This window comes from Tenebrio molitor, chromosome 2 (genome assembly GCF_963966145.1).
Source record: "Tenebrio molitor chromosome 2, icTenMoli1.1, whole genome shotgun sequence".
Lineage (NCBI taxonomy): Eukaryota > Metazoa > Arthropoda > Insecta > Coleoptera > Tenebrionidae > Tenebrio > Tenebrio molitor.
In genome coordinates, this window is record NC_091047.1 from 7,480,589 (window position 1) to 7,494,815 (window position 14,227).

Sequence of the window (14,227 nt, forward strand, 5' to 3'; positions counted from 1 at the left end):
AGTAACGATATTAGTCGATGTAATGCGGGGTTGAATTACAACGTCATAAGATTACCAGCCGCCCCTTGTTTACACCCGAATATGAGCGATTACCGTCTGTAGTTAACGGTGAGTTATGTTGGTAGTAACGCGGGCGGCGCGCGGGAACTTTGAATTTATTGACTGTAAATCAACGTTATTGACGAATTAGCTCTCTCGCACGTATTTATTATAAAGGAAATAGCGCCGCCGACAGCACACCATTAAATTATCGAGAGCCGTGCGAAATATATGAGTTTGAAATGGATCAATTACGATTTTTGCCGTAATCGAGTCATAGTTTGTTACTTAAACAAAATAGGCTTGCAATTAGGTTTGCGGCCGGAGCGACGCTTGATTAGAGAAGAAAATGCCTCGTAGGCGATGAGAACGAATGCAATTTGCACCTTGATGTAGATTTCAACGCTATGGGAACGCGAAGTTTGTTTATGAAGAGTCCGACCACGTGATGTTTTTAACGAGTGTTTGGTGTTAATGTTCCGTTTAAGAGCGTATTGTTGTGCATCCAGTGGAGTGTGCGATAACGTTCCGTGGAGCCGAGTACCACACGCAACAAATCTAATTTTTAACAGGTCGAAACAGCCGTCAACTACGGGGTTATGGTGAACGTTTATTTGACCTATGGCCCGCCACGCCATCGCGCGGGTGGTCCGCGAAATCGCAACCGCCGTACCTGAAACCTTAACATCTGTGAAATTGTCACGGGGAGCCGGGCACTCCTCCCCTGCCAGATCCAGAAAGGATCCGCGATTCCGGCCATCGCTGGCTAATTTTCTGTTTCGTGAACCGTCCGACCATTGTGATCGCTCACCTACGCCCACCAGATAAAAAACGCTAATTCGTACCGGAAGGCACTGATTTACACAATGAAACTCCGACGTTCATTGTTACAAGTAGCCGTAATCGCACAGTCACTTTACTCACGCCGTTTTTTGTTCCAGATGGTCCAGGCCATACAAGTACTTCGGTTTCACCTTTTAGAACTGGAAAAGGTAAGTCCCCGTCCCGGCCGCAGATACCGATCTACGGACCGGCAGGTGCGGACACGCGAGGCCCAACACATTTTTTTTGTTTTCATAAAAATCACCAAACCGACTACACACAATTTATTAACTAACCATTTCGAAGGCGCTCTTTACCATTTATTATAATAAATACACTTCTGTTCTGCGTGCATGTTTCCCGAGATAGCTACATAAAGATCCAAGATAACCGACATGTATGAAATAGAAAAAGCGTGTGTTCGATGCATTTTAATTTAATTATAACAATCCAGCTATGGACATTTTAATTAGTACTTGGTCTTTTATATCCTCTGCTGCAGCAATTAGGCAGATCAGAAGAACAGATAAAGACGAGGTTTAGTAACGTCGAGCAAAATACCTTGCCACTAAACAAATAACTGAAACGCACACCTAGTTCCTTCGAGCGAGCTTTCCCAGATGGTTGCCTCTAATTTTCATCTGACTCGCATTAAAATTTTACAAAGTTGCCGTCTACAACAATGCACTTCACGGATCAGCATAGTTTGCATAGCACAAAGCAATATCCACATTGTAACAGAGAACTCGCCGAGAACAAAGAATGTTCACCGGTTTAAAAATATTCAAATCCAAACAATATTCATTGTTGGATATTTCCTAAAATTATTTCAGAAATGCGAGATTGACTCACTACATCGAACCAAGACGCTTTAAACTTTTTTTTTTAGATAGTTAGCACAGTGAGTTTCTTATTTCTATCAAGATTAATGGCCGATCTCCATGCCAAAATCCTGCTTTAGGCAACTCGTTGTAGTGAAAAAAATTACCTCCCATTTTACATTCCGCCATTATTCCCGCGGCATTTTACTTGATTTTACAAAAATAATTGAGCAACGGTTCTTGTTTGCGTTGTGCAACATTTTACCTTTTCATTTATTGCAAAAACAGAACCGCAACACTAAAATTAGCATTTTTACACTTTGAACGCATTTTGCTCTATTACCGTCAAGATTTATCTGTTGTGCTGCGTGTGTTAACTACACTCATCACGTTAGATAGTTTTCTTGAACAATTTAATTAACAAAATGTGCACGTTATCACGGACTCTTTCGTAGGAAGTTATTGCGGTGCGCAGTTTATGTTAATCAGTAGTGAATGCATCACAAACCAAGCGAGAGTATTTGTTGTGTTACCAGTGCAACCGCATTTTACTGCGAAAATGACAATTTTTGCCGTCTGCAAATTTATTCCTGATACGATAAAGAGTTCTTCCGCCTGGAAGATTTATTTTAAATTGATGTTTATAAACTCGCATGCGGTGTTTTCATAATATTTAACGATGGCATTTCATATTCCATTCAAGAGTCGTTATCCGTACCTATAAAATTAATATCATTCACAGAAGCTGATACTGTCTGACAGGTGCTTCTCTATTGATTAGTTTTAAATTATGAATTATAGACTGCAGGGTATTTATCGTTTACGACACGAAACAAGTGCGCTTTTAATTAGATGTAAGAAACGATGTTGCAAAATTGATTCAAGAGTCTCTAATTTTTTACTCGCAAAAGTTCAAAATGTTACACTCAAGCCTCGAAATAAGAATCGTTTTTAAACGAAGATTGTTAAAGGAATTTTTGTTTCTTTGAAAGAGGAACCAAAAGATAGTAACAAACAGAAAGAGTCATTGAAGAAATTGATGCCCGAATAGAGTGAGCGAAAGAGTACGAGACATTATTAATGATGGAGTTAAAAACGTGATGTAGTCATTAGACGAAATTTTCGGCTCATTAGAACAAGCTAAAATTGAGGTATGCAGAACAAATGTCTCATTGTAGATAAAGTTTGCCGATACTGATGTGTCCCATTGATTGAAGAACCATCAGCGATTGTTCTCTCTAAAGAAAAGAGGAGATTGTGGAATAGACTTTGAACATCTAAAAATAGAATCGTGAAGGTAACTGTGACGGATATCATAGAAGAACCTTTGATTATAAGCTCTGGTAGTTGTCACGCAACAAATACACTTTTAGTTAAGTGTAAGGAGATATTTTCGAAATTGATCAAATTCAAAATTTTCTAATTTTTTATTCTCAAACGTTCAAAATTTTACACTCAAGCTTCAAAGATGAAGGAAGAAGAAGAATCATTTTTAAGTTCGGTTTTGGTGAAGATTGTTTCATTAGAAGAGGAACCAAAAGAGAATAGACGAATAACAAACAGTCATTGCGGAAATTGAATCATCACTGATTATTGTTGATGCACGATTAGAGTAAGCTAAGGAGGAGAAGAGCTTGTGGGTAATGAACAAACAAAAATGTAGATTTCGTTGTAGATAAAGTTTCCCGATACTGATTTCCATCATTCATTGAAGAAGAATTATTAACGATTTTGACTTTGAACGTCTAAAAATAGAATCGTGAAGGTAACTGTGACGGATGTCATAGGAGAACCTTTTGATTTTGAGCTGTTCTAGTGTTGTCACGAAACAAATGCACTTTTAATTAGGTGTAAAGAATGAGATTTTTTTCAAATTCAGATGTTCTATTTTTTACTGTCACAAACATGTTTTGGTGAAACAAAGGAAAAGCGATTAATACTCTTGTGAGTAATAATATTTTGGTTCCAAAATTTTCTATCCAAACTCCAAACTGTTATCGTAGTACATGTATAGTCTTTTCTGTCTTCTTTGGTTCTTTTTTGACTGTGTCAGTCTTGGTCTACTTTTGTCCTTCTGTTGTTTGTTTTGTATTGGTGATTGTTCCTCTTCTTTCTGTTGGTGCAAGTGACCCGGCGTGTCCTGATAACTGTATTTTGCTCGCGGGGGTTCCGCTACTGCACGTTTTCAAGGAGTTGGGGTAATTCAGACTTGTTGGGTCCAATGATTGGGGGGAATGATGGTTTGTGGGCATGGGTAGTGGCAGTAACGGACGGAGGATGCGGTCTGGTGCGCGATTGGGTGGTTGCGGTGTGGGATTTAAAAAATGTGGGTGCCTTCTCCGACGGCGGTTCTAACGATCGTAACGACGTCGTCGCTAATTAGGCCGGTCGGGGCCGTCGCTAGATCGATAACACAGGCTGCGACATCGTCACAATGCACCGGTCGGGTTACACCGGGTCCGTCTCCCGGGGGCCCGTCTCAGATTCTCCGTATTAAAAGACCGACATGTAAAAATATGGAAATTGCGCCGGCAGAATGCGGTCCGATCAGGCGGATGGCCATCGCGCATCGCTTTGCATTCGCAGCCGCATTTAAATTGCTAAAAGGGGACACTATCGAGCGGTCCATCTCTCTCTGAGCGTTGCGATATTATAATCTTGTTGCAAGGTAAATGCACATAACCGGTTACCCCAGACAGACGACGTCTTTGCCGGCCATCTTGGAACACGGACGAATGCAAACGAGTGGATCGAGGTGGGTCCCCGAGGGGTCCTCCTGCGTACAGGCCGTATCTAATCTACGTACAGGGGATCCTAATTTACGGCCATATTCCATGTCATTAAGGCTGTACGGGACGGACACGTTTTTAGGAACTCGGACCCGACTTATCTCCGCGGACCGATAACGAAATGTGCCTCTGGACACCTAACCTCGCCGACCGACAAAACCATAACGTCCAACACGCCGCAACTTGCCCAATGGGCAACTCGGGAAAAAAACGAACCCATTGTAACGGCTGGGCGAAAGGTTAAAAAAAACCTGTAACTCGTAGTCGAAGAGATATCATCGAACCGAGCTTTGTAAAGAGGGGGTTTTTTTAAGTTCAAAGGAAAAAAACACAAGACTAAGTCGGTCGTAATTAATGGTAATAATTTTTTTCCAATGACAAATTCGAAATTAAAAAAAAAATGATTGGGCATCGGAACTTGTCAGCGGGGGTCTTCCTGAGGTAGAGTGTTGTATCAAAATTCTTCGTAAAGAGAGAGTTTAGTTTTTTTTTTAGTTTGAAGGGAAAAATACAGATCCAAGTCCGCCGTATTTAATGGTAATAATAATTTTCGAATGACAAGTTCAAACTAAAAAAAAATCTTGATTGGACCATCGCTTGGGAGAGAGCTTGCCTGCGGGGGGTCTTCCTCAGCTAGAATTGATCAAAATTCTTGTTAATTTTATTAGAAATGTTGTTTTCGTAACAGTTATGTCTATCTACTCTGGCTTCAACCTTACTAGCTTCCATTACACCAGAAATAATTACAATATGTACTTAGTTCAAAAACAAAAAGTTCACTTTCGTTTCTAATTGATTTTTTTAGTCCAAAAAATCCATCATTTGAAAATTTTTGGGCCACTTTATCAGGATTGCTGTTCTACCAAAGGGCGGCAAACACATTTACTAAAACAATTAAAGTTAGGGGAGAAAGAGCTAATAAGAAACACTTAGAGTAATAAGAAACAATTACAATTTAGATCCATATTGTTTTAAGTTACAACCATGTATACATTGATTTTTAATGGCCACCGCAAAGCCTATGTGACGAAACAAATTATACAGAAGCAATCCAGTGGGTGAGCTTTTCGAGAATATTTTTAAGGGAAAAGTTGATAATTGCATTTTTGGTTTGATTGAAATTTTTTGAACGTGTATAATTTTTCGCATCGCTTAATGAATGATTCCAGTAAGATTACATTAAACGTAATAGTATTACAAGGCTTCTACTTACTAAGAAAGTACGTCAATAAAAGTCTTGGAAAAACATGTTTGTTTAGTATGACTAAATACATTTACTATATTATATAATTACATTTTTTTATTTAATGTTTTCTTAAGAAAGTAGGTTGTAAAATTCTTTTCTGAAAATTCGTAGTTCTCTGAAATGAATACATTTTTTACTCAGTTTAAAAACACAATAGGAAGGGCTTTATAAACATTGACAAAATAATCTGCTACAACAATAATTTGTGTATCTAGTGTTTTACACCTTTTGGGAATTAAAGAGAAATCTTTTTAGTGTTGGTCTTTTGTGTACACTTTATTAATGTCTTAACATGGTATGTATACAATTTTTTCAATACATGAAATTACAATCAAATTTTGAATACATCCACGAGAAAAAGAAGTTCTGCTGACAAAACAAAAATAAGTTTTTTGTGCAACCGTACGCGAAATGAGCAGTTCGCGTACCTAAAACAGGCCGCGAAATCCAATTTCAGTGAAGTAAATTGTCCTCGAGATTGTCTTGCCTCGGCGGCAAGCGGTCTCAGAGACAATTTTTCTCTCGGTACGTTAAAGAATCATTTCGCGGCCTTGATATACAAATAACTATTTTAATCAGTATAAGTGTGAATATAACCGAAAGAAAATACATATACAGAAAACTGAGGGAATTTTTCGTTTTTTTTTTAATATTTCGGGCATTAAAAAATTTGACGACACTGAAAGTACTTATACATCAAAGTTGAAATCAATGTTTGGGATATTATTGCAGTTATTTTAAAAGAAGTAATTTTGAAAAAAACGCGTTTAAGAAGAAGTGTTTTGTACAAGGACAATAAGTGAAGACAAAACTATACAAAAATAGCTTTTTCTGATAAACTCGCACAAAAAGTCTTTCATTATTGATAAGCAAACTGTATGTTGCTGTCTTCTTTAAGAGTTAAAAGATGACGTGCCAGTAATTTTAATTTTTTCATAATTTATTCAATTAAATGTAATGCAATAATGTGGCACAATTTTTATGAACGCGTTATCAAAGACCTGGAGAACGTACGACTGGCGAAGGACTGTAGATGGCACTGGATATTGAAATCAGCGAGTTACGTTCGTTCCATTTGATTTAAGTGTTGTCCGAATATGCAAAAGCAAACATAATCCCATCATGTTATTGTGTTTGTGCATGTTGCACTGCCCTCCGAATGAAACCGGTCTGTGTGGGGAGAAAAGTGGTGCGCATTGTTCAGATTCGATGTTCGTTTTTGGTTAGTACATTTCAAAGTCGGAACGTGTGCATTTTTTGAGAATATTTCGCAGCAAACAGAGAGAATTTTTGAGGTTTCGGTGTAGGATAGTAGCGTTTCAGCTCATCAATCGCGCGTTATTAACAGAAGCATTCCCGTTTGTTTGTGTTGTGTTCGTTCTTTTGGAAGAGTTTTTGGAAAAGAGGCAAGCACGCTCGAAGGCCGCTCGTCTCGGCATGCAAATCAGTTTCATCTCGCTTTCATACGGTGTGCCCGGCCGTTATTCTTGACCGGCTTTTTTGCGATATGTAAATCCGCGTCCAGCCCTGACTCTCGACCATCCGAAACTGATTGTTCTTTGTGTGTTGCAGGTTCACGAGTTGTGTGATAATTTCTGCCATCGGTATATAAGTTGTCTGAAAGGCAAAATGCCCATCGACTTGGTGATAGACGAGAGGGACGGAGGCAAACCGCCCGAACTGACGGGCTCCACGAACGGGGACGGCGGCACCAGGAGTAACGCGGATTCGACGTCGCACACGGACGGCGCGAGCACGCCGGATGTTGTAAGTACCCACTTTCTGTCCCCGAATCGAGTGCGGCTCCTCCGTGGAGGTCTCAGATGCTCGTCCATTCGATCGGCGTCGGGCGGCGGCGTCGGCGAGGGAGACGCCCGCCACTGAGTGTATTAGCTCATTTTCGTGATGCTGTTTGCGAAAGCAGGGGGAGCTCAAAGCAGGGAGTTTTGCTGGTAATTGGTGTCAATTTAGACTGACGCATCGCCGATGCGAACGAGGGATCGAGTTACATGTCCCCCCCGCGTTGTGGTCTACAATCGGCTTCTTTTTCGACTTGAATAAATCGACGGTCTTGTTCGATTCCTTTTGGACTACCTGTGACCGGAGCTAACCGCGGGGAGCATCCAGACCGACAAAATAAAATCATCGTGAACAACACCGATGAGATATGTGGCGTCTCGGTGTCGCTCCACCAGATGGTTATCGACAGAATTTCGGAGTCGCCGAATTTCGTAGACGAGGGGAGGATGCCTCAAACTCGAACCGTGCACGCCGCACAACCTAACTGGGTCTCAGTAAAGGTCATCAATAGAATTTTTGTTTCATCAGAAGGAGAACCAAAAGAAGACGACAAATAGAAAACAATTCGCGAGAAAGAATCATTGAAGCAATTAGGAGTTACTTGTAGAAGACATTTTGATGGATTTTCATGACCAGGAAAAACTTGGCGATGTTAATTGGAGAAGAACCATCGGCACTTGTTCTTTGTTAAGAGAAGATTGTAGAACAGGTTTTGAATGAGTACCTAAAAATAGAATCGTGGAGGTAAATATGGCTGATACTGGAGAAGAAACTCCAATCGAAATCTTGTTTTTGATTCTTCCTTTGGCTCGGAATTGTTTTAGTAGTCACATTCGTGAAGTTTCCTCGTGATAGGTGAGTGACAGGGACTATTCGAATTGCGTCTCCATTCGGGCTATTCTGAGCTCGTTCAGAGGCGGAGCTCGAGGAACTCGAAGATTTTGGCGTTGGAGGTACTCGCGGTAGAGCGTCACGGGGAAGATGGAAGAGGTGGTCGCGGGTAGTGTGTAAGTGGCGGTCCGAAGGGGTCAGATTGATTCGGAGGTGTCGTGTTCGTCGTGTGAGGAGAGGCGAGAGTGTCGCGCCGCTGAGGGTGTAAAAATAGCGAACGCACGGTATGCGGCTGGTGAGTGAAAGCCAGGTTGTGGTTTGGAAGGCGCTCAAAATGAGAATACTTCGTGGCACGGATGGTACCGTCCTGCCAATAACGTCTCAGGAGCACGGTTGTCGTCTGAGCTGTGTATAATTAACGCGGTATTTATAGTGCAAGGGCAACGATCAAGCGTGTATCATCGGTCGAAGAGCACGGGAGTTTTGACGGCATCTGCAAATTCCCGCCGCATCCAGATAGGGAGTCTCGGTATCGCCGTTTCCTTTCCTTCCTGATACAATTTGCATCGTCTCGGAATCACTTAGACGGAGGAAGGCGTCCCCGTGCGATGCTCTACGCGCCGCTTTTATTGGGGCATTATCATTTTATTGACTTCAAATAGCTTGTAAAACGCAGAGCTGCGATTCGAGAGCGAGAGCGGGAAGCGATTCCCTCGAAACGGCCTAATTCAGGAGACACTGATGGCTTGTAATCGCCCGAAGAGTTTCCCTTTCGCAAACAGGTGGATTTGTTCAATTTATTATGCGGCCGAAACCTGATACAGCTGGTGTTCGCGTCTACCACACACACATCCAGCAGGAATTTTTCCCGGGCGATCGATGCCGAGTCCGGGGGGTGTTTTCGCGGCAAATGGGCACGACCCGTCTGAGTTATGTGTTGCCGAGCCAGCAGAAGGAAGAGGCCGAGACGGCGGCGGGTCCATCTATCAATCCCGGTCCTTGGCAGGATTGTTTCCTGCTGCATCAAACTAATGGTCCCAGTGGCAAAAGTAAACTTCGCACGAGAAACAGTTTAATGGAATCCAGGGCCGCGGGGACCATTAAAATGAAATAGTGCGCGCGGACCGAACGGACGCCGTTCTTCTCTTCCCACCCGCCGGAATCAATCTCTCCTAAGCAGAACGGATGGTTATTGTTTGCTCCATCGAGTAACGGCCCATTAGCCCGCCGACTTCGCCCTTAATGGACCGTGATGACGGACCATTGATATTGCGATCGGATATTATGCAGGTGTCACCAGATACCTGGCTCTAGGGAGGGATGCGCCAGGGATGCGGAGCGCCGCGACGCCGCCAGAACGCCGCCAATAAATCACCCCGACAAATTTAATTATCCTCCCGTCTGCGATAAGACCGGCCGAGCGGAGGAGCCGGCCTCCGACGTCCCACACAAAGAGGAAACAGTCGTAACCCTATACGTCCTATTGAAATCAAGGTATACACGAGTTCCACCAAGCCGGCGGCTCGACGGCTGCGTTACACCCTCCAGGATCCCTTCCTAGTGCGTGCGTGTGCGTGCGTTCCTGTCAAGAAGAGATGTCTTCAGCAGGCGAGCTTTGGCCGGCCACCGCACGCCGTTTTTGTTTGAACGTCACCGCCAGATGTTCGCAATTTGGTGGTGGTTATTATTTGTTTGTACTCCCCCATTGCATCGCGCACTCATTCAACTTACTTCTGCACGCTCCTCCAAAGCCGGCGTTAAATAACCGATGCCCGACGACAATCCCTTTATATCGACCAAAACAAAGTCAAAAATTTCACTTTGTATTCCACCCCAACAACAAACCACCATTTACGGGTTTATTTTTTTTGGTCTTCGTCCCTTCTCACCAAGAACAAAAATCCCTTGATGGCAGCATTGGCAGACACGTGTTCCCTTTAAAACACCAATTCCATTAACTTTTTCTCTTCCGAAGACGCCGAAAATTTCATCTAGCTTGGCAGCTCTGCGCAGCTTTCTTAATTCTTACCAATCCTTCTATTCTTCTCAAGTTTTGGTAGCAGAAATATTACGATTACGTCTTGGAGAATACATATCAACATGCTGACGTTTCTCAAGGTCCTTATGAATTCTCTTCCTCCTTCAAGAGTCAAAGTTTCTTGTGATCTCTTTTATTCTATGGTTTTCGAAAATTCTGATTGTTCTATTTTTTATCGGTTTGGAACTGGTGAAGCTCCTGCCATCTGGAATCTTGTAGTTTCGATTGGAATCTTCTAGTCGAAGCTGTCTACTTCTTGTGTGTTTGAAAACTTAACATGTGTTAGGGTTTGTGAAGATACCGGTTTTTGTGTGTGTTGAAGAATGAAAATTTCTTGTTTCATAGCCATACATTTGACGACGGCATTAACCACCGTCTTCTCGCTTTACAACGTTAGCGTTATCGTGTTTTTGTGTTTTGATGAATCTGGTTGTTCCAAGTCGTCTGTTGTGATTTTTTGTTGATTTGCATTCCGTTTCTATTAATAGCGTCGTCCGAATCGATTTCGAAGCGACAAAGAATAATACCTCGGAGGCCTGATAGCAGGAATTTCGCAATTTCGATCGGAATCTTCACAGCGGGTCGCCTTCTGCTGCTGACATTCGCCGCAGGAGTGGGACCTTTTTGCTCGGGGAATGTATCCGTCTTTGTGTAGGTTATATCCTCGTGGAGATGCACCCGATTCGTAGTTAACATGCGCCGTCTATCGTTCAGCTGATTCAATTACCATATGGAGTTGACGTCATCACTCATAGTTTGACAGGCAAGGTCGGCGTCCTCTCCTCCACAACCACCGATTCTTTCGCCATATTGTCGGATCGACGACACTATTGGTGCATTGCAACTGCAAACAATCGTAAATGTCCAGATGGCGTGTGTCGAATCGTTGCAATCGCGATTTTGCTTCTTCGAGTCGGCTGCTGGCGCGGTTCTTATGCTCGACACGGCCGAGCGCTGTTTGTAAACAGAATAATCGAGTCATGTCCGGAATAACCAATGGTCTTGGTTGCAAAAACGCATCCAGTCAGGTTAATGCGTCGCAGATGAATGTATTTTGTTTGGGCAAAGCGACCAAATCAGATTTGGGAGGACAATCGGAAGTTGGTAACGTTGTTAGAGACAGTTGTGGACGGCGGTGATTTCATTAGCCGTCCCACATGGCGAGGCCGAGAACAGATCACGGTCACAATTAACACCCGCACCGTTTTCGAACAGTCCCGGTTGTCGTTCATTACCATCCGGAAATTAAATAAATCTGTGCCGAGTCGGCGACCCTGGTGCAAGCCGGTTATTTTGCTGTCCAAATCGGATCAAGACGCCAAACGCTGTTGACGAGATGGGGTTGCGATTGAATCTGCATGTAGCGTCGCACATTAACCCGAAAGTGGCCAATTGGCATTTGCATGAGAGCGAGGGTTGCCGCCTAAATACGTATAGCTGCCGGCATCCCCCAGGGAACTGCTAATTCGTAATTCGGCTGATGCGTAGATTAGATTTGTTACTAGTCCCCCATACATGACTTATCCATTTTCTAGCATTTAGTTAAAAGTCAATTATCTGAATCGAGAGGGACGCTTTCAAACGGAGCACCATCAAATTAACTAGAGAGCATCACCGACGAAATTATTCGCATATAAAATTCACTCCACTCACCGCTCCCGGAAATGCCGTAATTGACAGGACGGGGATTCCACACCACCTGGCGAGGACACGCCAGCCAAGATCACAGCAAGTGTCCATAAATCAATCAACCGCATTCATTTTCACCATACTCACCTGTCGCTCTTTCTCTAAACCCTTCACATCTTCATCTATTACATCCTTTCCTTTCTTTGCTTCTTCCACAAAAACTACAATCGTCAAATTTTCCAAAAACGACGACATAGCAAATCTATCTCAATTTCTTCTTCTTGGTGTATTGACGAAATGTCTTCTGGTGTTTCTCCTTGGATTAAAATTCGTGAACTTGTTGGGCACCTGCCGAGGACACGACGACCAAGATCCAGGCAAGCGTCCATAAATCAATCAAGTGGGCCCCATCGACACTGACCCACATCCACGTCCAGCTCCAGCTCGGGTCCGCGACGTGAATTAACTATAATATGTTTTTAATTGACGACATAATAACAGGCCTGTTTACGTGTCAGCTGAATGCAAACATATTTATTAGGAGGGAGAGTACGCCGTGTGGGAGTGGTGTTGTAATTATCGGCACTCATTAAGCAAGCGGTAGCTCAAGCTCCCGATGACCACGGAACCGGAGTCGAAGCTCCAGACGTCGTCGTTTCGACACACCGCGCTTCATAAGAACCATAAAAATGTTACGATCGCACAATAACCGTAACTGTACACCAGACATACTCTGTAGCAGATTTCGCATTTATTTTACGAGTTAATTGTGTTGTCAAATTGACTAAAAACAAAACGCTGCTTTACGCCCATTATTACGCTTTTTACTTTAACGGTGGTCTCGACTTTTCTTTTGTGCACTGTTCCTTCCTCCGGACAACCGCCCCAAACGTTACTGCCGAATAAAATTAGATTCCCCACGTCCGACGCAATTCGCACTCGACCGCCAAAATTACAAATCCTTCCACGGTAATCTCGGCCTTCCATTGCCACTTGTGACAACGAAACATTTCCGCCCCACTTCCATGGAGTAGAAATTAGAATATGTATTCTGAAAAAGAGTACAAGTTTCATCTTCAATTAGTGGAGACGCTTGAAGAGTGAAATGGTGTCCAGGGCGTCCCATCACATTAGCCACCCCTGACGTGCACCCACGGGATGAAGTATGACGTGCATTTATCTTGGCAAAGTCGATTAGCGGACCTGGACGACAATTGGAGGACAAAGTGATCCGTTTTGGTGAGATTTTCCAAATCGCACGAGTTCCGAAAGAGTGTCTCTCTTTGATCTCGGCTGGAAGAGTTGTGGAAGTGCAGGTCTGAGTGTGGAACCGTGTTCTTTGAGACGAGGGCGCCGTCCCTCGACCTTGGTTGTTTTCGGGGCCTGCAGACGCGATGATCGGCTCGTCTCCCGGCTTCCCATCTCGTCAGAGGTGTCGTGTTTCCATATTTTTTGCATGGCGTGGTCCCCTCAGTCGAAAGTGAAGTGTCATGTTTGGTCTACCCGGGGGACCGAACCGCCGCATCCCGACCCGTGCTGTATCCCCGCATCTCTATATTATTTATCTGCTGGTTGCACGACAACCACGCATCAACTTATCGAATTTGATGGAGAAAGTGGCGGCATGCCGTCCCCAGTGACGGTGACGCCGCCACATTCGAATCCATCCGGCGACATCGTCGTAAAATTGAAATTATCCGTGTTGTTGTAACCGCGTCATTAAATTGTAAAGAGGGGAAGTTGTAAAAACTAGCGCCAATTTCGTACGGTTCATTAAGCGGACCAGTTGGGATATCAATTAGACGGTAACGCACCTTTATACGGTGTGTTTTATTAAATAAGGGGCCGAGGAAAAAACGCCGAACGCGACGACGAGTTAGCACCGTGCAGGTTTAAGTATACACCCCTGCCAAGTGGACCGGAACCAACGTTTCCTTCTTCCGGTTATCGACATATGCGCTACGTAAATAACGTGCGGTATGCGATACAACTAGAACGTTTATACCGAGCGAATGGACAAGCATCGACCGCCGACATCTAGTTTTAAGACGTTGTCGTTACCAATTTACATTTAGTACACCGCTATTGTTATTACAATGTGTTGACGGTGTAACCATAAATTGCCTAGATGTCAAACAAGTTTACGTTTCTATAAACCTAGGTTTAAATGGCCATGATTAGGGCAAAAGGCATGTATCGAACCATCGATACG

The 14,227-nt window shown here is 43.3% G+C and overlaps 1 protein-coding gene across 5 annotated transcripts in view; it reads left to right on the plus strand.

Moving 5' to 3' along the window:
• The window catches only part of hth (homothorax), a 123,244-nt gene that overhangs the window by 38,159 nt on the left and 70,858 nt on the right, over window positions 1-14,227 (plus strand). For all 5 annotated transcript variants that reach the window (XM_069037345.1, XM_069037350.1, XM_069037347.1 and 2 more), the window contains 2 exons: window positions 981-1,031; window positions 7,290-7,484. In XM_069037345.1, the coding sequence (XP_068893446.1) occupies window positions 981-1,031; window positions 7,290-7,484 (246 nt within the window). The remainder of the gene's footprint in view (window positions 1-980; window positions 1,032-7,289; window positions 7,485-14,227) is intronic.